Consider the following 25,004-nt stretch of genomic DNA (forward strand, 5'->3'; position numbering starts at 1 on the left):
GGACAGCTCGTGTCCCAGTACTAATTGATAAAATACCTACGATTCTGCCTCGTAGCATTGTAGAATTTCTACATTATACTGTGTAGGGAAGTGGTACGGTACCTTTGGACTTGGCGGCCTCGTAGTCCGGCTTGCAGACGAGTTTGCGGTCCTCCATGAGGTAGAACTCGTCCCCCGTGTTGAGCTGCCGGCTGCACATGACGCAGGAGAAGCACTGTAGGTGGTACACGTGCTCCTGCGCGCGTCGCACCACCTGCGTGGGGGGGATTCCCTGCTCGCAGCCCGCGCACTTGGTCCCGTAGCGCCTGGAACATGCGGCCGCGCCTCTAAGCTAAACGTCGCTGCCGCCGTAACAAACTGACAAAGGCAACTGCAGTACACTGAATCTGTAAACAACGGAGGGGAAGGACTTCCTAGTCGCAGTCCGCGCCGTTGGTAGGTATACTGTATCGCCTGGAATACTCGGGCGCCCCTGTAATCTAATTGTTGTTGCCACCTTAACAAGCTGACGCAGGCAGCAATACACTGAAACTGTAAACAATTGAGGGAAGGATTCCCAGCTCGCAGCCGGCGCACTTGGTCCTGTAGCGCCTGAAATATTGTACATGGCTGCTCCTCTAACGTGAACGTCACTGCTGCCTTAAAAGCTGACACAGGCAGCTAGAATACACTGAAACTGTAGAGAGAGAGAGATTCCCTACTTGCTGCCGTAACAAGCTGACAGAGGAAACACCAATACTGTTTAGTGATACTGTAAACAACTGTGGAGGAGGGGGGGGGGGGTGACGATTTGCTTGACCGCATGTCGCGCACTTGGTTCTGTAGTGCCTGGAGCATGTGGCTACTCCATTAAGCTAAAAGTCACTGCCACTGAAATATGCTCGCACAGGAAATTCCAATACACTGGAACTGTAGGCAGGTGAGAGCGTGAGGGTTGGTGGGGAGAGGGATTTTGCCTGCTCACAGCCCCCACATTTGGTCCTGTAAGACATACGAGGTGCATTCAAGTTCTAAGGCCTCCGAATTTTTTTTGCCGGACTGGAAAGAGATAGAAACATGCTCATTGTTTTAAAATGAGGCCACGTTCATTGTCAATACGTCCCAGAGATGGCAGCACCGTACGGCAGATGGAATTTTACCGCCAGCGGCGAGAATGAGAACTGTATTCAATACTTAAAATGGCGACGTTTTCCTTACTTGAACAGCGTGCAATCATTCGTTTTCTGAATTTGCGTGGTGTGAAACCAATTGAAATTCATCGACAGTTGAAGGAGACATGTGGTGATGGAGTTATGGATGTGTCGAAAGTGCGTTCGTGGGTGCGACAGTTTAATGAAGGCAGAACATCGTGTGACAACAAACAACTTCGGGCTCGCACAAGCCGGTCAGACGACATGATCGAGAAAGTGGAGAGAATTGTTTTGGGGGATCGCCGAATGACTGTTGAACAGATCGCTTCCAGAGTTGGCATTTCTGTGGGTTCTGTGCACACAATCCTGCATGACGACCTGAAAATGCGAAAAGTGTCATCCAGGTGGGTGCCACGAATGCTGACGGACGACCACATGGCTGCCCGTGTGGCATGTTGCCAAGCAATGTTGACGCGCAACGACAGCATGAATGGGACTTTCTTTTCGTCGGTTGTGACAATGGATGAGACGTGGATGCCATTTTTCAATCCAGAAACAAAGCGCCAGTCAGCTCAATGGAAGCACACAGATTCACCGCCACCAAAAAATTTCGGGTAACCGCCAGTGCTGAAAAAATGATGGTGTCCATGTTCTGGGACAGCGAGGGCGTAATCTTTACCCATTGCGTTCCAAAGGGCACTACGGTAACAGGTGCATCCTACGAAAATGTTTTGAAGAACAAATTCCTTCCTGCGCTGCAATAAAAACGTCCGGGAAGAGCTGCGCGTGTGCTGTTTCACCAAGACAACGCACCCGCACATCGAGCTAACGTTACGCAACAGTTTCTTCGTGATAACAACTTTGAAATGATTCCTCATGCTCCCTACTCACCTGACCTGGCTCCTAGTGACTTTTGGCTTTTTCCAACAATGAAAGACAATCTCTGTGGCCGCACATTCACCAGCTGTGCTGCTATTGCCTCAGCGATTTTCCAGTGGTCAAAACAGACTCCTAAAGAAGCCTACGCCGCTGCCATGGAATCATGGCGTCAGCGTTGTGAAAAATGTGTACGTCTGCAGGGCGATTACGTCGAGAAGTAACGCCAGTTTCATCGATTTCGGGTGAGTAGTTAATTAGAAAAAAAAATCGGAGGCCTTAGAACTTGAATGCACCTCGTAGATCTCATGGCTGCACACCTAAGCTAAGTGTCTTTGCTGAAATAGGTATTTGCAATACAGTGAAATCGTATAAATGTGGGGGAGGGGAGGGAGGGGGGGATGAAATATCCTGTTCATAGCTCGCGCACTTTGGCTGTAGCGTCTGGAATACGTGGACGCACTTCTAAGATTAATGTTGCTTCTGTGGTAACAAACTTCAAACTGACACAGGAACCTGAAGTGCACTAAATGTAAACAAATGCCCGCAACCCGTGCAGTTGGTCCTGTAGTGCAGAAACAGATGGCTGCACCACTAACCTAAACGTTCCTGCAGCTGTAATAAACTGACACAGGCAACTGCGAGATACTGAAACTGTGGGCACAGAGCTGCCACATACCAATGTCTGTTACGGAAAAAATAATTTTTATTAGAGTTGTGGAAACATGCATGGAATTACATCAGGCGAGTTTTAAAGTGCGATGATTAAACCATATACACTACTGGCCATTAAAATTGCTACACCACGAAGATGACGTGCTACAGACGCGAAATTTAACCGACAGGAAGAAGATGCTCTGATATGCAAATGATTAGCTATTCAGAGCATTCACACAAGGTTGGCGCCGGTGGCGACACCTACAACGTGCTGACACGAGGAAAGTTTCCAACCGATTTCTCATACACAAACAGCAGTTGACCAGCGTTGCCTACTGAAACGTTGTTGTGATGCCTCGTGTAAGGAGGAGAAATGCGTACCATCGCGTTTCCTACTTTCATAAAGGTCGGATTGTAGCTTATCGCGATTGCGATTTATCGTATCGCGACATTGCTATTCGCGTTGTTCGAGATCCAGTGACTGTTAGCAGAATATGGTATCCGTGGGTTCAGGAGGGTAATACGGAACACCGTGCTGGATCCCAACGGCCTCGTATCACTAGCAGTCGAGGTGTCAGGCATCTTATGCGCATGGCTGTAACGGATCGTGCTGCCACGTCTCGATCCCTGAGCCAACAGATGGCGACGTTTGCAAGACAACAACCATCTGCACGAACAGTTCGACGACGTTTGCAGCAGCATGAACTATCAGCTCGGAGACCATGGTTGCGGTTACCGATGACGCTGCATCACAGACAGGGGCGCCTGCGATGGTGCACTCAACGACGAACCTGGGTGCACGAATGGCAAAACGTCATTTTTTTGGATGAATCCTGGTTCTGTTTACAGCATCATGATGGTCGCATCCGTGTTTGGCGACATCGCGGTGAACGCACATTGGAAGTGTGTATTCGTCATCGCCATACCTGCGTTTCACCCGGCGTGATGGTATGGCGTGCCAATGGTTACACGTCTCGGTCACCTCTTGGTCGCATTGACGGCACTTTGAACAGTGGACGTTACATTTCAGATGTGTTACGACCCGTGGCTCTACCCTTCATTCGATCCCTGCGAAACCCTACAGGATAATGCACGACCGCATGCCGCAGGTTCTGTATGGGCCTTTCTGGATACAGAAAATGTTCGACTGCTGCCCTGGCCAGCACATTCTCCAGATCTCTCACCAATAGAAAACGTCTGGTCAATGGTGGCCGAGCAACTGGCTCGTCACAATACGCCAGTCACTACTCTTGATGAACTGTGGTAACGTGTTGAAGCTGCATGGGCAGCTGTACCTGCACACGCCATCCAAGCTCTGTTTGACTCAATGCCCAGGCGTATCAAGGTCGTTATTACGGCCAGAGGTGGTTGTTCTAGGTACTGATTTCTCAGGATCTATGCACCCAATTTGCGTGAAAATATAATCACATGTCAGTTGTAGTATAATGTATTTGTCCATTGAATACCCGTTTATCATCTGCATTTGTTCTTGGTGTAGAAAATTTAATGGCCAGTAGTGTATTTGCACTTATACCCCTAACACGCTGTATGTTTATCAGCTGCTGCCCGTTATCCATTTGTAGAGGAAAATACGAAACTTAAATACGCCCCTGTCTACAGTGTTGGTGAGTGTGATGAGAGCGTGTGAAGTTCTGTTTGTCATGTGGATGACGACGAGAGAACGAAAGGAGAAGATGAAACCCGATGTCGGCATGCAGCTGCTGTTCCCCAGTAGCACAGAGGACACTGCTGAGATTAATGCCCGTAACGGTCCAGTTACATACATTTCCTTCCTCCCCTGTAAAGTCTTATTTCAGATGTAAACAAAATATGTGTTAAATCCAAACTGCGATGGGAGAACGGCGGCAAGCGAAGAAATGTCTTTTATTATCGTTGTGCAAAAAACCTGTTGCGTGTCGTCAACTAACAACTTATGAGCCACCACTCACCTTCCAGTTCCGGAGAAAGCCGCACTGGAAAGGGTGAAGAACATGCGATGGAAGCGGAGAACAATGGACAAAACAGCACGCTGGTCACAAATCGTTGTTGCAGAGCCATAAAAAAAAGCTTTAAAATGTAAATGCATTCGTCAGTCTTTATTTTGTAGCCATTTGGAACTGCCGTATTGCTGATTGCGCCAGAGTAGGACAGTTACTTCGAGTAGTAATGGCTGTAATTACCTTTAAATAATATATCAATTTATTTGTTCTTAGTAGTTCATTTCCCTTATAAACCAAATGAGATTATTCTGTTTCCTACTGAGCCAAATGCGAAGTTTTAATTAATAATCGCTGAGGGCAATTATGAAATTTATTTTTTGTGTAGTTTAACAGTTAATATTCTTTGAAGTTTAGGCACGTCCGGAAATATCCAACTTTATTCACGTTATCAGGTATGTAGTCTAGGGCCCCTCTCATGATATGTATGCTGGTTAATTAATATTTCCAGAGTCAAATTATTTAAAAGCTTTAGTATTCAAATTCTACCTCAGGTTATAAACCTTACAGTAACTTTTACTAGAAAAGGGAACCGCTGAATCCATCATCAGTACAATGTTACGTACCCTCGGTCTGTCAGACCTTATGGTAACGCTTGGATTTTAATCGAGAACAATGTCAGTGATAATTTCCTCCGCCACTGGGATTCGGAGCGTCTACCTCCGAGTCTAGCGCCGTGGCACAAGCTTGCGCTAGAGGCCTCGACTACAGAGGCCGTTGGCCTGTTGCGACTGTTACGCCGCTCACTCGCCCAGGTGCGCGTCAGTCAGGTAGGCTCAGACATCTCCGCAGCCGTGTCCTAATGCGGTGCACACGCCGTGAATCAGCTGAACACGCGAGACGCAGCCGCTGCCTCTGCCGGCTGTCAGCTGTTGCTGTGGCGATGACAACAGTGGAGCCCCCCGCCGGCGCGCCAGCTGCGCACAAACAACACCTGACGCTCGCGGCCGGCGCTTTGTGCACGCGCGCCCGCTCGCCCTCTCGCGCTGTCTCTGCTCGCTGCGCACACCACCCCAGTCCGCACGGGGGGAGCCACCGAGAGGCCGGCGCCACTCCCTTCTGCGTCCGTCAGAACTACGAGAGGCACCGGTACCCATACCTGCATTGATTACCGAGAACGCCATGTTGTTATTACTACGTTCTCCGTCTGGGAACAGTTCTTCGTTTATACAGGGTGTTCCCATTAATATAACACCAAAACAAATATATCTGTGGTTGGTTGATTGATTTGGGGGGAGGAGACCAAACAGCGAGGTCAATAGGTTCTATCGGACCAGGAAAGGATGGGGAAGTAAGTCGGCCGTGACCTTTCAAGGGAACCATCCCGAAATTTACCTGCAGTGATTTAGGGAAATCACGGATAAACTAAATCTGGACAGCCAGAAGGCAGACGCGGGTTTGAACCGTCGTCTTCCCGACTGCAAGTCCACTGCGCCACATAGCTTGGTATATACACTAAAGATTAAAAAACTACAAACCCGCCTCGATTGCGAAAAAAGCACCTAGTGTTAACCTAGGTTTCGGCGTAGATAACTACACCTTCTTCAGAACAATAAAACCCACAAGTGCCTAAGAAGACCTTTGTCAATGATTAAAAGAACACCATAGCTATACATTTAAAAACGAAAAAAAGGAAAACACAAACAGTACATATGTACAAATTCAAAACCACTACTTAACTTAATGGCGTACGCTCCACCTCGCACCGGCCTATGTTCGATAGGCTATGACCCGCCATAAACTCGGCGGTCAGAGATTAAGGCAGCAAAGTTAAAGTTCTTATACATGGAGAGCCGTATGAAAAATTAAATTGTTAATAAGTTCGTTATTTGTCACTATTGGTGGGTGATAGTGAGAGATATGTTTTTTAGTAAGTGTATGTTTCATTTAAGTGTAAGAAAGATGAAATACAAGTAGTTTGAAAAATGACGTTATCCCGGACGCGTGCTCTAGATGTCCTAGCAGCACGCGCGTCCGGTTTATAAATGTATAGCTACGGTGTTCTTTTAATCATTGACAAAGGTCTTTTTAGGCACTTGTGGGTTTTATTGTTCTGAAGAAGGTGTAGTTTACGCCGAAACCTAGGTTAACACTAGGTGCTTTTTTCGCAATCGAGGCGGGTTTCTAGTTTTTTAATATATTAACCAACGAATGCCGACGCGCTGCGATGTTCAAGGTTCTTATATACACTAAAGAGCCGAAGAAACTGGTACACCTGCCTAATATTGTGTAGGGCCCACGCGAACACGCAGAAGTACTGCAACACGACATGGCATGACCTCGACTAATGTCTGGAGTAGTGCTGGAGGGAATTGACACCATGAATCCTGCAGGGCTGCCCATAAATCCGTAAGAGTACGAGGGGGTGGATATCTCTTCTGAACAGCACGTTGCAAGGCATCCGAGATATGCTCAATAATGTTCATGTCTGGGTAGTTTGGTGTCCAGCGGAAGTGTATAAACTCAGAAAGCTTTCCTGGGGCCAATTTATAGCAATTCTGGGCGTGTGGGATGTCGCACTGTTCTGCTGGAATTGCCCTAGTCCGTCGGAATGCGCAGTGGATATGAATTGATGCAGGTGCTGAAAAAGGATGCTTACGTACATGTCACCTGTCAGAGTCGTATCTAGACATATTAGGAGTCCCAAATCACTCCAGCTGCACACGCCCCACACCATTACAGAACCTCCACCCGCTTGAACAGTTCCCTGCTGATATGCAGGGTCCCGCATCTCGTGGTCGTGCGGTAGCGTTCTCGCTTCCCACGCCCGGGTTCCCGGGTTCGATTCCCGGCGGGGTCAGGGATTTTCTCTGCCTCGTGATGGCTGGGTGTTGTGTGCTGTCCTTAGGTTAGTTAGGTTTAAGTAGTTCTAAGTTCTAGGGGACTTATGACCACAGCAGTTGAGTCCCATAGTGCTCAGAGCCATTTTGATATGCAGGGTTCATGGATTCATGAGGTAGTCTCCATATCCGTACATGCCCATCCTCTCGATACAATTTAAAACGAGACTCGGCCAGGCAACATGTTACCAGTCATCAACAGTTCAATATCGGTGTTGATGGGCCCAGGCGAGACGTAAAGCTTTGTGTCGTGCAGTTATCAAGGGTACACGAGTTTTGTTGAATGGTTAGCACGCTGACACTTGTTGGTGACCCAGCAATGAAACCTGCTGCAATTTGCGTAACTTTTGTTACGTTAAGCGATTCTCTTCAGTCATCGTTGGTCCCGTTCTTGCAGGGCCTTTCTTCCGTCCCATCGATGTCGCAGATTTGATGTTTTACCGGACTCCTCATATTCACGGCATGCTAGTGAAATAATAGCACGGGAAAATCCCTACTTCATCGCTACCTCGGAGATGCTGCGTCCCATCGCTCGTGCACCGACTATAACAACACGTTCAAACTCACTTAAATCTTGATGACCTGCCATTGCAGCAGCAGTAACAGATCTAACAATTGCGACCAGACTCTGTTACCTTATACAGGCGTTCCCAACCGCAGCCCCATAATCTGCCTACTAACATATGTCTCTATTTGAATACGCATGCCTGTACCAGTTTCTTTGGCGACTCAGTGTTTTTGTGCCTTCCAGACTTTTCCATAACCTCAATCGTATCAAATCTGAACGGTGGTCTACCTCTACTATGGAATAATTCCTGAATCGAGTGATGAAAACATATTTCGGTAAGGAACGTACGGTCTGTCAGTCGGCTTATAATGTTAGGAATATTTTTTTAGTGGCGCTGACGTAACCTTTTGTGACTGGGAATGTGTACTGGTATTCAAATAGCCATAATTAGAATGTTTGGGCGCATGTGAATCCATGAGGTACTCGACCTCGTGCTCAGCAACAGGGACTTGTTATTAATGTGTGTATTGGCATTCTCGGTGATAGGTTGATTGCACCGTACATTCTCCAATTTTGCCTCAACGGACGGAGATACGGAATATTCGTGGAATGTGTGTTGCCAGAATTGCTGGAGGATGTACCTCGGAACGTTAGACAAAGGACGCATTACCAGCACGATTGATCGCCACCCCAATTTATCAGTATTGGGAGAAAGTACCTGAGAACCACCTTCGTGAATAGATGGATCGGCCGAGGTGGTCCTCTGCCCTGGCCAGTCAGGTCACCTGACCTCATGTGTCAGGATTTCTTCCTCTGTGGGCACAGGAAACGGCTCATGTATGAAATAGTTGTGGAAACAGAAGAAGACCTCGTCGCTAGAATTACCCTTACTTGTGGTACCATTGTGCACATGTCAGGAATCTTTGAATGGGCACGACAGTCAATGGTCAGACGATGTACTGCGTGTATACAGCCCAATGGTCGCGCATTCAAGCAGTTCCTGTTAATACCATTGCTGTAATTAGCATGATAAACTACATTCTGTGTAAATCGTCCCTACCATCAGAAATTTCCATCAGGGACAATATGTGTCATAGCTATATATATTTGTTTTTATGTTTCTACCTCCTGCACTAATTAGAACGAATAGTTCTGGGACACCCTGTATACACAATGTTTCCCTGAAACTTCGAACTCTGAGGGGCTGTAGAGTATGTCTTGAGGAACAAACAGAGGACAGGAACCCATGTCCAGAAACGTCAGCCAACGACGTTAAAGAGCGTCGAACTTAAAGGCGCCAGCGCCTGCCTCTTTGCCACCCTTTGGGCAGCAAATGTGACATCGTTCGCTGACCTACCGTAGGAGGAACGTCTCGCAATGCTGTTGTTATACAGTGATCGCGACTGATTGTGCAGGCTCTAGTGTGATGGCTTGACCAGTATACTGCACGGCACCTATACCACATTTTACGGAATCGTGGCTGAACTGAGAAAATTGTATGGAGGATTGGGACTGCGAGGGCAGTTTGAAAGCTCAGGCTCCAGGAAGGAGAAGCAGAGGTTATGAAAATGGACTCGTATTATGGGGGTACGGGTTTCACATCCTAGTTCGGCCATCCACCTTAAGGTTTTCCGTAGTTTCCCAAATCAATTAACGCGAATGTCGGGATGATTTCTCTGAAAAATTCTCAGCCAGTTTTCTTCTCCAGTGCAGTCCAATCTGAATTTTTGCTCCCTCCCTCTCTAATAACTTCGTACCCAGTGAGATGTTAAGTTCTAAGCTTCCGTCCTTCCTTTACCGAAGCTCTGGGCTTCTGATCTGATACTTGTTCACTGATTCTCCAAGTTACATTTACCAAAATTGTTGCGTCACAAATGTCTTGTGTTTCAAAGGATGAATGCTTCCATTTAAATTATTAATTATTAAAATGTTAGTTTTTACAATAATAAATTATGGTCTGGTGTTAAAATCAATTGAAAACATACCAGGTTAGCCAAGGGAGCCAATGCTCTGCCTCCTGAACTCGGGTAGGCGCGCTGGCCCCGAATCGAATCCGCCTAGTGGATTAACGACGAAGGCCGGTGTGCCAGCCAGCCAGCCTGTATGTGGTTTTTAGGCGGTTTTCCACATCTCACTACTTGAATACTGGGCTGGTCCCCACATCCCACCTCATTTACATGACTCGTAGACATTTGAAAACATTCGCACTATTTCATGGCTTACACTAGTCGCAGACAGGGGGATACGAGGTGGCAACAGGAAGGGCATCCAGCCACACTCTGACAGTAATATCGCCAAATCCATAGTAACAACGCCGACCTCACATTGAAGTGGGACGAAGGCCCACAAAAATTATGATGATGTTAAAATCAATTGGATATCTTTATTATAACCATAAATGAATGCCTTTAATGATAGCCATAAATCAATTATAGACCAAGTTAACAAATAAATGTTGAATTGATTCAACTCATTAACGGAGCGCAAATCGAGCTGACATGGCTTGCAGATCGTAAACGTTTGTATGTGTTTTGTGCAGTTGATGCCCCACCAAATATTTAAGGAAAGTCGTCTTTAAACACCACCAACAGCTGCAGATGAAATAATTATTTATTCACTGCTATTTTCGAACGCCGATGATCATCAGTTAACATAAAATTACTTCGTCATATTACCAACAGCTGCAGAACCTTGTCAAGGTCAGTAAGTTACATAAGACGGCAAGATAAACAGCTACACGTTTAAAATATCTAGAAGAAATCCTCGAACTTACAGGCGAAGGGAAGATCTCATAGCAGACTCGACTGCAAAAATGAAGACAGCTTACAGCTGAACGTAAGGCATATATAATAAGAAATATAAGTCCATTCGAACAAAGACCAGACACTACAACGCAGTAATCAAGCCTGTAATACTGTATGCACATGAGACACTAAAATTCCATACTAAAAGCGACATTGAAAGTACACTGGAAGAAGAACGAAAAATCATGAGAAATATTCTCGACCCAAAGCTGACAGAAGAGGGATACAGAGAAGATGTTAGACCTAGCGGCAGATATCAGAAAGAGTAGATCAAAGTTCTATGGGCACATCAGCAGGTTACCCTAATAAGACAAGACTCACCAACAGAAATCTGACATATATGCAAGGAGTCAAGTCTACAATACCATGTACCACGCAAGTCAGACTTGGCCTAGAAAAATCACAAATCGATTCAACAGAAACTGAATACACAAAGACATACAGAGAGAAGATACACGAGTGGAATGTTAGGTCAGACGATGAAGTCCCAAAGAAACCGTGGACAAAGCGGACTGAGGATAGAAAGAGACTCAACAGAGAAAGAAATGCGAAAATTGTGGAAGATTAGAAAGAATGATCAAGTGAGGCAGAGTACTTTGCATGATCCTACAGGGTCTCGACGCAGATAAGTTTAAATTTTACTTGCTAATTCGATAATTGATTAATTCACAAAAAAGTACTATCACGACTGAAGGAAAAAAGTACGGTGAGATACTCATAATCATATGGCTCTAAGTATGAAAATTATTGTTCATAGTGAATAGCAGAGGATTGCCACAAATTCTAAAACTATTACTGTTACCAGAATAAGAGCTGTACTGGAGCACATGATGTACTGCAAGGGACATTTTCTGGTTTTCTTTTTAACGTTTATTTGTGCCCGTATTATTTTCATTCTGTCAAAAGGAACTCTTTTTCCGGTCGTCAGACCAACACATGGGTTTTTCTGCCTGGCCAGCTGCCCAATTGCGAATTTTCTCTCTAAATTTTTTTGTCTGGTATATCAAATGGTTATTCCTACTTTCTTAAGTGTTAATTATATTTATACTTAACATTAAATAATAGTTAGTAACCAGTCACTAAATTTACTGTTTCATCTACATCTACATCTGATGGTGTGTGGCGGAGGGTACCTTGAGTACCTCTGTCGGTTCTCCCTTCCATTCCAGTCCCGTGTTGTTCGTGGAAAGAAAGATTGTCGCTATGCCTCTGTGTGGACTCTAATCTCTCTGATTTTATCCTCATGGTCTCTTCGCGAGATATACGTAGGAGGGAGCAATATACTACTTGACTCATCGGTGAAGGTATGTTCTCGAAACTTCAACAAAAGCCCGTACCGAGCTACTGAGCGTCTCTCTTTCAGAGTCTTCCACTGGGGTTTATCTGTCATCTCGCGATTACTAAACGATCTCTTCTATCAACCCTATCTGGTACAGATCCCACACCGGTGAGCAGTATTCAAGCAGTGAGCGAACAAATGTACTGTAACCTACTTCCTTTGTTTTCGGAATGCATTTCCTTATGATTCTTCCAACGAATCTCAGTCTGGCATCTGCTTTGGTTCAAATGGCTCTGAGCACTATGGGACTCAACTGCTGTGGTCATAAGTCCCCTAGAACTTAGAACTACTTAAACCTAAATAACCTAAGGACATCACACACATCCATGCCCGAGGCAGGATTCGACCGTAGCGGTCGTGCGGTTCCAGACTGTAGCGCCTTTAACCGCTCGGCCACTCCGGCCGGCTGGCATCTGCTTTACCGACCATTAATTTTATATGGTCATTAAATTTTAAATCACTCCTAATGCCTACTCCCAGATAATTTATGAAATTAACTGCTTCCAGTTGCTGACCGGCTATATTGTAGCTAAATGATGAAGGATCTTTCTTTCTATGTATTCGCAGCACATTACACTTGTGTACATTGATATTCAATTGCCATTCCCTGCACCATGCATCAGTTCGTTGCAGATCCTCCTGCATTTCAGTACAATTTTCCATTGTTACAACCTCTCGATGTACTACAGCATCATCCGCAAAAAGCCTCAGTGAACTTCCGATGTTATCCACGAGGGCATTTATATATATTGTGAATAGCAACGGTCCTACAACAGTCCCCTGAGGCACACCTGAAATCACTCTTACTTCGGAAGACTTCTCTCCATTGAGAATGACATGCCGCGTTCTGTTATCTAGGAACTCTTCAATTCAATCACACAATTGGTCTGATAGTCCATATTCTCTTACTTTGTTCATTAAACGACGGTGGGGAACTGTATCAAACGCCTTGCGGAAGTCAAGAAACGCGGAATCTACCTGGGAACCCATGTCTATGGCCCTCTGAGCCTCGTGGACGAACAACGCGAGCTGGGTCTCACCCGATCGTCTTTTTCGAAACTCATGCTGATTCCTACAGAGTAGATTTCTCGTCTCCAGAAAAGTCATTTTACTCGAACATAATACGTGTTCCTAAATTCTACAACTGATAGACGTTAGAGATATAGGTCTATAGTTCTGCACATTTGTTCGACGTCCCTTCTTGAAAACGGGGATGACTTGTGCCCTTTTCCAATCTCTTCTAGAGACCTACGGTACACAGCTGCAAGAAGGGGGACAAGTTCCTTCGCGTACTCTGTGTAAAATTGAACTGGTATCCCATCATGTCCAGCGGCCTTGCCTCTTTTGAGCGATTTTAATTGTTTCCCTATCCCTCTGTCGTCTATTTCGATATCTACCATTTTGTCATCTGTGCGACAATCTAGAGAAGGAATTACAGTGCTGTCTTCCTCTGTGAAACAGCTTTGGAAAAAGACATTTGGTATTTCGGCCTTAGGCTGTCATCCTCTGTTTCAGTACCATTTTGGTCACAGAGTGTCTGGACATTTTGTTTAGATCCACCTACCGCTTTGACGTAAGACCAAAATTTCTTAGGAATATCTGCCAAGTCAGTACATAGAACTTTACTTTCGAATTCATTGAACGCCTCTCGCATAGCCCTCCTCACACTACATTTCGCTTCGCGTAATTTTTGTTTGTCTGCAAGGCTTTGGCTAGGTTTATGTTTACTGTGAAGTTCCTTTTGCTTCCGCAGCAGTTTTCTAACTCGGTTGTTGTACCACGGTGGCTCTTTCCCATCTCTTACGATCTTGCTTGGCACATACTCATCTAACGCATAATGTACGATGGGTTTGAACTGTCCACTGATCCTCAACACTATCTGTACTTGAGATAAAACTTTTGTGTTGAGCCGTCAGGTACTCTGAAATCTACGTTTTGTCACTTTTGCTAAACAGAAAAATCTTCCTACCTTCTTTAATATATCCATTTACGGCTGGAATCACCGATGCTGTAACCGCTTTATGATCGCTGATTCCCTGTTTTGTGTTAACTGTTGCAAATAGTTCTGGTCTGTTTGTCACCAGAAGGTCTAATATGTTATCGCCACGAGTCGGTTCTCTGTTTAACTGCTCGAGGTAGTTTTCAGATAAAGCACTTAAAAAAATTTCACTGGATTCTTTGTCCCTGCCACTCGTTATTAACGTTTGAGTCTCCCAGTCTATATCTGGTAAATTAAAATCTCCACCCAAAACTCTAACATGGTGGGAAAATCTACTCGAAATATTTTCCAAATTTTCCTTCAGGTGTTCTGCCACAACAACTGCTGAGCCAGGGGGCCTATAGAGACATCCAATTACCATGTTAGTGCCAGCTTTAACCGTGACCTTCACCCAAATTATTTCACATTTCGAATCTCCGTCACTTTCCTTCGATACTATTGCACTTTTTATCGCTATAAACACGCCTCCTCCTTCACTGTCCAGCCTGTCTGTGCGGTATACATTTCAACCTGAGTTATAATTTCATTACTGTTTACATCTGGTATCAGACAACTTTCCGTCCCTAGTACTATGTGGGCATTGTCACCGTTTATTAATGAGAGCAGTTCTGGGATCTTTCTATAGACGCTCCTGCAGTTTACTATTACCACATTAATATTGTCATTCCCTGTTGCGTTTTGCCTACTGCTATCTTGTCGGGTCTCAGGAGGCGTCTTGTCGGGCCTAGGGAGGGAATTCTCTAACCTAAAAGCCCCACATGTGCTCTCCACATGTGTACCGCTACCCTTGTAGCCGCTTCCTGCGTGTAGTGCACGCCTGACCTATTCAGGGGGAACCTACAGTTCTCCACCCGATAGTGGAAGTCGAGAAAATTGCATCCCAGATGTCCGCAGAATCGTCTAAGACTCTGGTTTAAGCCTTCCACTCGGCTCCAAACCAGAGGACCGCGATCGGTTCTGGGAACGACACTACAAATAGTTAGATTCAACCCCACGAGCGAGGCTTTCCGCCTTCACCAACTCCGTCAACCGGCTGTATGAACTGAGGATGGATGACCTCTGAACCCAGACGGCAGGAGTCATTGCTGCCGACACGAGCAATAATTTGCAGACGGGTGCACCCAGTGTCCTCTGTCGCCGCCGGCAGGGTCTCCTCCACATCTCGGATGAGACCCCCAGCAAGCAGACAGAGTAAACATTGGCCTTCTTCCCCGACCTTTCCGCTATTTCCCTAAGGGGCTCCATCACCCGCCTAACGTTGGAGCTCCCAATCACTAATAAATCCCTCTCTCCGTATGCCTGCTCGGACCTTGCTGAAGGAGCGGCCACATGTCCACTCACAGGCAGAGCCGGCGATGCCACACGGCCAGCCTCCACATTGACCCTCCGCCTCGTGCGACGCGAAAGCCGTAGAACCCGCCACTCCCCTTGGGGAGAGGGTGGCCCAACGTCGCCCGGTACCCGCGAAGATGTCTCGACAGCAGGGACCGTGTGCGAACAGTGACCAGCTCCTTCTGCGTCCGTACATAGCAGTCACACATGCTATCCATCCTAAGAATTCAATAATTTACTGTAGAGAGTTAAGTAATCAACTTTTAACTAGACTGCTAATTCACTAAAGACCGCTGATAGCTGACTAAACTGTGGTTACTAGAAACTTCTTGTTGGAAACAATGAAAATAAGCACTAACTGTCTCTGGACAACAAACACAAAATCTATGGAACACTATTACTAGTACTCGAAAATTAAAGCTTTCTAAAAGGAAAAACACACGGAAAAAGAAGTGACAAGTAAGAAAAACACAGTTAATACTTAAATTTACGTAGCTTTCTGCACAGGAGATGTGAAGCAGACGGCAGTTACGAAGACACTTTTTCTTGACTTTGATGAATTCCAGAAGCTTCGGTTAATTAAGCAGCATTGCCTTGGGACATACGAGGTGCATTCAAGTTCTAAGGCCTCCGATTTTTTTTCTAATTAACTACTCACCCGAAATCGATGAAACTGGCGTTACTTCTCGACGTAATCGCCCTGCAGACGTACACATTTTTCACAACGCTGACGCCATGATTCCATGGCAGCGGCGAAGGCTTCTTTAGGAGTCTGTTTTGACCACTGGAAAATCGCTGAGGTAGTAGCAGCACGGCTGGTGAATGTGCGGCCACGGAGAGTGTCTTTCATTGTTGGGAAAAGCCAAAAGTCACTAGGAGCCAGGTCAGTAGGGAGCATGAGGAATCACTTCAAAGTTGTTATCACGAAGAAACTGTTGCGTAACGTTAGCTCGATGTGCGGGTGCGTTGTCTTGGTGAAACAGCACACACGCAGCCCTTCCCGGACGTTTTTGTTGCAGTGCAGGAAGGAATTTGTTCTTCAAAACATTTTCGTAGCGCCAGTCAGCTCAACGTCGCCCTTTGGAACGCAATGGGCAAGGATTACACCCTTGCTGTCCCAGAACATGGACACCATCATTTTTTCAGCACTGGCGGTTACCCGAAATTTTTTTGGTGGCGGTGAATCTGTGTGCTTCCATTGAGCTGACTGGCGCTTTGTTTCTGGATTGAAAAATGGCATACACGTCTCATCCATTGTTACAACCGACGAAAAGAAAGTCCCATTCATGCTGTCGTTGCGCGTCAACATTGCTTGACAACATGCCACACGGGCAGCCATGTGGTCATCCGTCAGCATTCGTGGCACCCACCTGGATGACACTTTTCGCATTTTCAGGTCGTCATGCAGGATTGTGTGCACAGAACCCACAGAAATGCCAACTCTGGAGGCGATCTGTTCAACAGTCATTCGGCGATCCCCCAAAACAATTCTCTCCACTTTCTCGATCATGTCGTCAGACCGGCTTGTGCGAGCCCGAGGTTGTTTGGGTTTGTTGTCACACGATGTGCTGCCTTCATTAAACTGTCGCACCCACGAACGCACTTTCGATACATCCATTACTCCATCACCACATGTCTCCTTCAACTGTCGATAAATTTCAATTGGTTTCACACCACGCAAATTCAGAAAACGAATGACTGCACGCTGTTCAAGTAAGGAAAACGTCGCCATTTTAAGTATTTAAAACAGTTCTCATTCTCGCCGCTGGAGGTAAAATTCCATCTGCCATACGGTGCTGCCATCTCTGGGACGTATTGACAATGAACGCGGCCTCATTTTAAAACAATGCACATGTTTCTATCTCTTTCCAGTCCGAAGAAAAAAAATCGGAGGCCTTAGAACTTGAATGCACCTCATAAAAGATGTCGATAATTCAACAAACAGTTTAAATCTATATTTTTGACTGCAACCGATTTTGGACAACACAGCAATATGGCATGGATTTTAGAACTTATGTTGCATGCTTACAGGTAATTTTGATAAGCGTGTGCATGATTATTTCTTATAAGCGTTGTACTTCACATTAGCTAATAGCTATGGCCCTCTATAGACCTTATTTTCTTTACAGTCACAACTATGACTTCCTTCCCCATACGTTCTCAAATCCAGTTGTTTGTTTTCCTCTTTCGATTAGTAATACCAAACATGCATCTCCATATTGCTGTCTGAGCCACCATCAATGTTTTTGCATTAAACATTATTGCCTCAGTGATATAAGTTGGACCTGACAATACACCCAGGTTGTTAATTTTGCATTACAGACACATCGGGGTCTTCATTCTGAATAACCATCCAGTCGCCTTCTACTGACATAATTACAAAATATCAGCAGCTGACTCTGTGACTTCATCGTTAACTGCGCTATTTACTTTTCGATGTGTTGCTTGTACGCTGTTTAGGTTTTCTTATAACAGGCATTCTGGTCTGCTTTCAGCCTAGCTATACAAAACTTTTGTATTCGTTGTTGAAGTTTAGCTACAGTAGAAGGCATGCAATAGGAGAGGCGTGGACGAGATCTGCGCTTTCGGAGCACGGTCGCGTTCCGCCGCATGCAGCTGAGTCTGCTCAGCGTTCCGGCTTCCCACACCATTACGCTATTCTGGCAAGATGTGTGTGAACGAGACTGCTATATACGGGAGGCTGTACCAGCGGAAAACTTTGGAAGACGTGGTTGCATCACAGTGCGACTACTTCTAAGACGTGAATATTGCAGCATACTCCTTTAAGCTGGAATTTATCATTAGTGTTTATTGTCAACTTTTTATTTTTCTTCCAAAGCAATGACTTTATCACTTCCGTAAGTTGATTAGGTAGCACTAGTACAATGAGTAAAACAACAAAGAGTTTTTCCTACAGACGTGTAACACTAAGTTTTGTTGTTTATAAATTTATATACATTTCGGTTTTAAAATCCGTATTACTCTATATCAATAAAAATTAAATATTGTCCGTTGGTCAGTGCATCAATTGAGAACGGACTGGTTAATTTTATTTTTAAAATATTCGTAATAGCCTTTTAGGGAAAGAAAAACTGGAAAAGTGGCCTGGAAAATTGGAAAATTCTGGAAAATCTGAACGTGCTTTTTGTATGGGATTCTTGTGTGAACTCATAACCAAACCCACGATTTGAACATTGGATATATGTAATTTTTTTATTTGTTCGTTATGGTCTTGCAAAAGTTTTCAGAAAAAAATTACAAAGGAAAATCGGAGAATTCGGAGAAACTTCAAAAATAAAACGTGGTATATGTATCACTTACCGTCTGGAAGGAAGTGCTGTGGTGGTAAGAACCACCTACCTCACCTTATCAAGAAGGGGGGGGGGGGAGGGGTTGAGAAAGAAGTTTAGCCCACGACGCGCAAATACAAAAACTTTATTCATCCAGTGTTTGAGAAGTAGATCCCTTAATCATTTGCAACAAATTTGACACATAATTTCCAATCTTTACAAAACTCTTTCTCGTTGACACTCCCACAAAATCATGAAACACAAGCAGTACATCTCTTACTACATTTTCACTGTTCATGCAGTAAAACTGCAGCATTAGCAAGATGTTTTAATTTACTTCTTTTTTACTACTATATTCTCAGCTAATTTTGCAAAAAGAACTGACATATACCACTGAATGTAACTCCAAAATTATATCATTGTATGACACATAGTTCAGTGGATTACACGTCATAAACATTAAGCTGCGTTAAAACGAAACCGCAGGGTGAAATATATTAAATACAGGGTGTTCAGAAACAGTCTGAAAAGCTTCTGAGGGCGTTCAGAGTAGGTTATGCTGAGAAATAGTTGTGAAGAAACAAATTCGATACGTTGCGCCGATTCCGAGCTAATTACCATTGAAGTTATCCAAATCACGTCTTTGTGCGCGCAAATTCAATAGCGTCGCTCTCTTGCTCGTTTTTAGGAATCCAAAAGAGGAAGAACACATGTGGCGACACCGTCTGTGGCAGGCCGCTTGAAAATGCGTGAACAATGGGCTGGTTGGCTAACTGCAAAGCTAAGTAACTTGGAAACGGTGCAATTGGTTCTCAGCACAATACACCCTGCAACACTTTTAGACTACAAGCTTTTCAGGCGTCTATGGGCAATATATGTGACACGTGCCTGTAAAGGTGAAGCCGCAGGTAAAGTGCTACTCGTAAACATCTGCATCGATTTCAGACGAACTTGACAAGGTATACATGTTACTTGTTATCTGGAAAGAAATGCTGTGTGGGCAAGAACCCTCAACGTCGTACTGGGGTGGAGTGATGGACAGAGAAGGGTGGGGACGAGAACGAGAGAGAGAGAGGGGGGAAGGAAGAAATGGACGGGGGGTGGGGTGGAGAGAGATGAGGGAGGAGGAGTTGGACAGAGAGAGAGGAGAAGAGGAGATGGACAGAGAGAGGGGCAGGAGGAGACGGATGGACCGGGGGGGGACAGTGAGAGGACAGAGGAGGAGATAGTGTTATAGAAGACTGGAATAGACACATACCCTAGCAACACCGGGTGCTCAGCTAGTATTTAATATATCCGGAATTATGCTCAGTAATAAATGGTTCAAATGGCTCTGAGCGCTATGGGACTTAACGGCTGAGGTCATCAGTCCCCTAGAATTTAGAACTACTTAAACCTAACTAACCTAAGGACATCGCGCACATCAATGCCCGAGGAAGGATTCGAACATGCGACCGTAGCGGTCTCGCGCGTCCATACTGTAGCGCCTAGAACCACTCGGCCACTTCAGAGAGATTCATGGAGTCTAAAATAATGTCTTCAAAAAGTCATCACTCAATTCCCTTCAAAGCTCTACGCACTCACTGCTGCAGAAGGAAAGCGCTTTCAAAATCTTGTGTATCAGATTTTTGGTTGTCTTCTGCAGCATGTATATGATAACAAGAACCAATCACCCTATGTTATGTTGTACTAGACAGACACTTTCTAACACCTATTTTACAACACCCTGTACAACAAAATATTTAGGTACATGTTCTTTCTTTGTTTCTCGGGTAGCTGTGCATTACTTTTGGTGAAATGTAATCTCCTTGTATGACTTCTGTTTCAATTCTGAATTTCTCCTCATGTAGTCGATTAGAAACTGCACATACATACATACCCTGCGGTATATTTTCTCAGGTCGTGTCAGTGCCCTTTTGATCAGTTAGTAATAATTTTGTTGATTCTGAGTGAAGGTATTTCTCAATATCTATTAGTCCCAGAAAAAGTAGTACCTCATAGTCACTGCCCCGTTCCGAAGCATCATTAGCGGCTGCACAGTGATCCGTAATGCTACAGGCACTTGTAAAGTCAACTTGTTTCTTGATTAATTAGAATGTAATTTTTTCTATAAGTCAGGTAATAATTTAAGTTAATATTGCATAGCTTACAGAGACGATGTTTACATCTATGTAGTTGTTCTGCTTTATCTGTCTCCTTCCTTGTGAAGAAGAATAACTGAATTTGGGGAACTGCCGTCCTTCGCAGATTTCTATAAAAAATTTTGGGGGTTCCTTTTGTAGCACTTCGCTTTTAATATTTATTATTTGCCATACTCTCCGTGGGCCTTTCCTTTCTTCCTACTTCGGCTGGCATCATACACCTCAACTAGCATTAATTCCGAGAAGTCAATGTTTTCATTATATATAGTGCCCCACAAAAAAAGTGAATCACCCAGAAGACACGGTCGAACTTCAATGCAGCTTCGTACACATTTACACTATCGGCAGCTATATAAATGATTAGAGCAACAAACCTCTGTGCACGGTATAAGGCAACCTGAATGCATTAGCGTTGTTCGCGTTTAGTGTAGCTATCCGGCCTAGTAGGGTATACAGGGTGCAAGCTCTTTGCCATGCATATTCTGGGAATAGGTAGTGCAGACCAACACAAGAAAAAAATGGACAACAAACATGAGCTCTGAAGAGCTATGAGCACTTGTTCATCTTGGCAACTATGAAACACATCTCTTCTACCGAACAAGTGCTTATAGTTAAGGTATGCATTTTAGAACCCATGTTTGCTGGACAATTTCTTCTTGTTGTCTTCCTCCAAAAAATATGGAAAGCAAAGAACTTGGAGCAGAAGAGATGTTTTTCACAGTACCGAAGATCAAGAACTGCTCGTAGCTCTTCAGGATGCACTTTAGAATCCGTTTTTAGTAAACTTTCTTGCTTCGAATGGTCGTTCCTGTCATATCCATGAATACTGACCATTCCTTCTGGGACATCCTGTATAAGGGGCTTTAATAGACGATAAGTGATGACTGTGAAAAACATAGAGACGCCGCGTACACCTTTGAGACAGCGTTATCAGCACTTAACAGTGAAAGTGCTGGATGGTCGAATCGTGCAATATTCATTGGGGCATTGTGATATGACAGTGGCCCGATGATGCATGGGAACTGCATGGGAACGTGAAGGCAGGCATACTCTTTATCAAGGCTCCAGTCCGTGATGTCTGTCCACCCGAAGGGAGCATCGCCATATTGTGTACCAAGCACATCGTAACCCTTTTACATCTGCGCTTGCCATCCGAAAATAGGTAACGGATTCCCTCCAACATTCAGTCTCATCCTGCATCATTGCAGCAGCAGTAGCCGAACTAAAGAATTATCGTCCCAAGTGTAGGCTGCCTTTAACGTCACAACACAAGTTGCTGCATTTGGAACGGTCTACTGACTGGAAAGCAAGGAATGCTGATGAATGGTGTAACATTGTACTTAGCGATGAATCGCGGTTTTGCACTACCCCGGATGACCATCTTTGGTGGGTGTGGCTGCGACCTGGGGAGAGATCCCATTCTTCCAATGTTTTGGAGGGGCACAGCGGTGGTACTGCTGAGGGTGTGGTGTGGTGAGACATCGGGTATAGCTTCAGATCATAGCTGGAAATAATTGAGGGAACTCTGACGTCACAATGGAACGTCATATGCATACTGCGTCCTCATGTGTCACCTCTCTTACAACAATGTCGCAGTGCCATTTTTCTACTGGACAATAATCGTCCACATATGGCAGTTGTTTATATTAGCTGTCTGCTTGGTGATGAGGTACTCCTGTGGTCAGCAAGATCATCAGATCTGTCCACGATACAACATGACTTGGGACAGCGTGCACGCCAATTTCATCCCAGTAACAATATCCACGACATCAAGGACGGTTACAAAAGCTGCGGACCAATTTGCCTCAGGAGAGGATACAGTGGCCTTCCCGTTCGAATCGGTGCATAAATACAGGCCAGGATGTGCAATGTCACACTGAAAAGTAGGTTCATACTATCAAGTTCTTAGTAATTCTGACCCGATTTTGTGATCAAGGAAATAAGACCGCATACCCTCTCACCCTTTCACGATGCTTCACTTTTTTTCATCAGGCACTACATGTAAGATGTATAAGTGTATACTCACTCTTTGGTAAGAAATACCTTTGGAGTAAAATGTAATGGGGTTACCATTCTTGCGTCATTAATGAGTCATCATAGCTCCTAAACGTCACAGCCATCAGTGACTAAACAATAACGCAGTCACCAAACTGCTGAACGAACTACATATGTCAGTGAGCCACGTATGATGGTTACACACAACCCTTCGATGTTCTCACGTAACAACTTCCCTGTAGTTGGCATTTTTAGTTTCATCTTTCAGGCCTTCCAGTCGGGGATACGGAGAAATGTCAGTCTTTGAGACCGTGACAGGAATTCAATAGCATCTCTTCACCTATATTTGTCCAACTGAAGTGTCATGCAAGTATGATAAGTACTTAGTTTGATACTATAGTCCTACACTGTCTTACTGCAGATAGCAAATCTTTAAACAGCTTTCGAACGGGAGAAAGAACCGACGTTGAAGCATAGAGACACACACGATTTACCAAACCATATGATGGAGACACATTAACCCCGGCAGGTTCACTTCCTTATCTACACCAACATGGAAATTCAACCAAGACACATGGTATTGGTGATTTGGCATAACGTTAAGTTTGATTGCACCTCGACAGACCAAATAATTCTTCCTGTAAACTCCTCATACGCATGAACCGTGCCCTCAAACTCTACCACTACTAGCCGCTTTTGGTCCGAATCGTTCTTCTTCATAGTACTCAATAGTTTTGGAATATTCATCAGTGTACAGAATACACTGTACACTTGAACAGGTCGAGCGAGGTGGCGCAGTGGATAGCACATTGGACTCGCATTGGTGAGGAAGACGGTTCAATCCCGCGTCCGGCCATCCTGATTTAGGTTTTCCGTGATTTCCCTAAATTTCCTCCAGGCAAATGAGGGATGGTTCCTTTGAAAGGGCACGGTCGTCTTCCTTTCCCGTCCTTCCCTAATCCGATGAGACCGATGACCTCACTGTCTGGTCTCCTCCCCCAAAAACAACCCGGCACTTGAACTGCTTATCCTTCTTGCTTAGTGATTCAATAAAATTTTTGGCATCATCGCATAAGGAGTCTCACTATTCTTATTAGGAATAGGCATTTCGTGAACGGTACTTCCGGCTTCAAATTTATCCCAAATATGGACAGTTGTTTGGAATGTCGGTGAGTGAGGAGGAGGTGGGGCAGTCGCGTATCATGGATTTCGAAGAAATTTGGCACAGATGATACTCTATAACCAGTTGGCTAGTTGGATGGGTGGGCGAGTGATGGACGACATACTCCCATTTGTGAACACAGGTTTTGCCCGCATCCCAATTTTAAATAAGTTTAAAAAAAATTGGGAATCACCACGTCACTATTATAAATACGAGGGCGTGAGGAAAAGTGATACCTCCGAATTTTTTATGCGAAAAGTCTTAAAGAACTTGAGTAAAACAAACATTATTGACATTCTACACCTTTATTCTTCATGCATACGTATTTATTTCCCAGAGTAGTCACCTTGGCGCCGAATACATTTCTCCCAGCGAAAGAGCAGTTTGTTTATGTCCACTGTAGAATGTTTGACTTTGTTGGAGGAGCCACGTCGTCGCCTCTGCTTGCACCGCATCATAACTATCAAAGTGAAGCTCCCGCAGGTGTTCCTAAAGTTTGGGAACAGATGAGAATCGGATGGCCCCAAGTCGGGTCTGTATGGAGAATGGTCGATGACAGTGAACACATGGCGTCGGATTGTTGCAGACGTCACAACGTTCGTGTGTAGTGTGGCACTGCCATGCTCGAGGAGAGGATGTTCCATGTATGGACGAGCTCTTCGAATTCGAAATCGGTTGCATCACGTTGTTTCTCACGGTCCGACGTAGTTACGTTGCACACTGACATGTTGCGCCCTACAATTCGGAGTCCTCTACGGCAGGGGCTACAAATATTTAGAAATCAAGGATAACAATATAGAAAATTAATAACGTTTGTTTTATTTAAAAAGTTCTAAGAATTTGTACATAAGAAATTCGGAGGAATTACTTTTCAGTACGCCCTCGTAGTTCTCTTACAAAATACTTGCGTCCTTGGAATTTTTCTATAATGGAG

General features: G+C 44.7%; 1 protein-coding gene across 1 annotated transcript in view; it reads right to left on the minus strand.

The window, feature by feature from the left end:
• LOC126190991 (LIM/homeobox protein Lhx3) overlaps positions 1–25,004 on the minus strand; it is a 202,036-nt gene that overhangs the window by 150,242 nt on the left and 26,790 nt on the right. The window contains exon 3 of the mRNA XM_049931668.1: positions 103–305. Within this exon, the coding sequence (XP_049787625.1) occupies positions 103–305 (203 nt within the window). The remainder of the gene's footprint in view (positions 1–102; positions 306–25,004) is intronic.

This window comes from Schistocerca cancellata, chromosome 6 (genome assembly GCF_023864275.1).
Source record: "Schistocerca cancellata isolate TAMUIC-IGC-003103 chromosome 6, iqSchCanc2.1, whole genome shotgun sequence".
NCBI classification, from domain to species: Eukaryota; Metazoa; Arthropoda; class Insecta; order Orthoptera; family Acrididae; genus Schistocerca; species Schistocerca cancellata.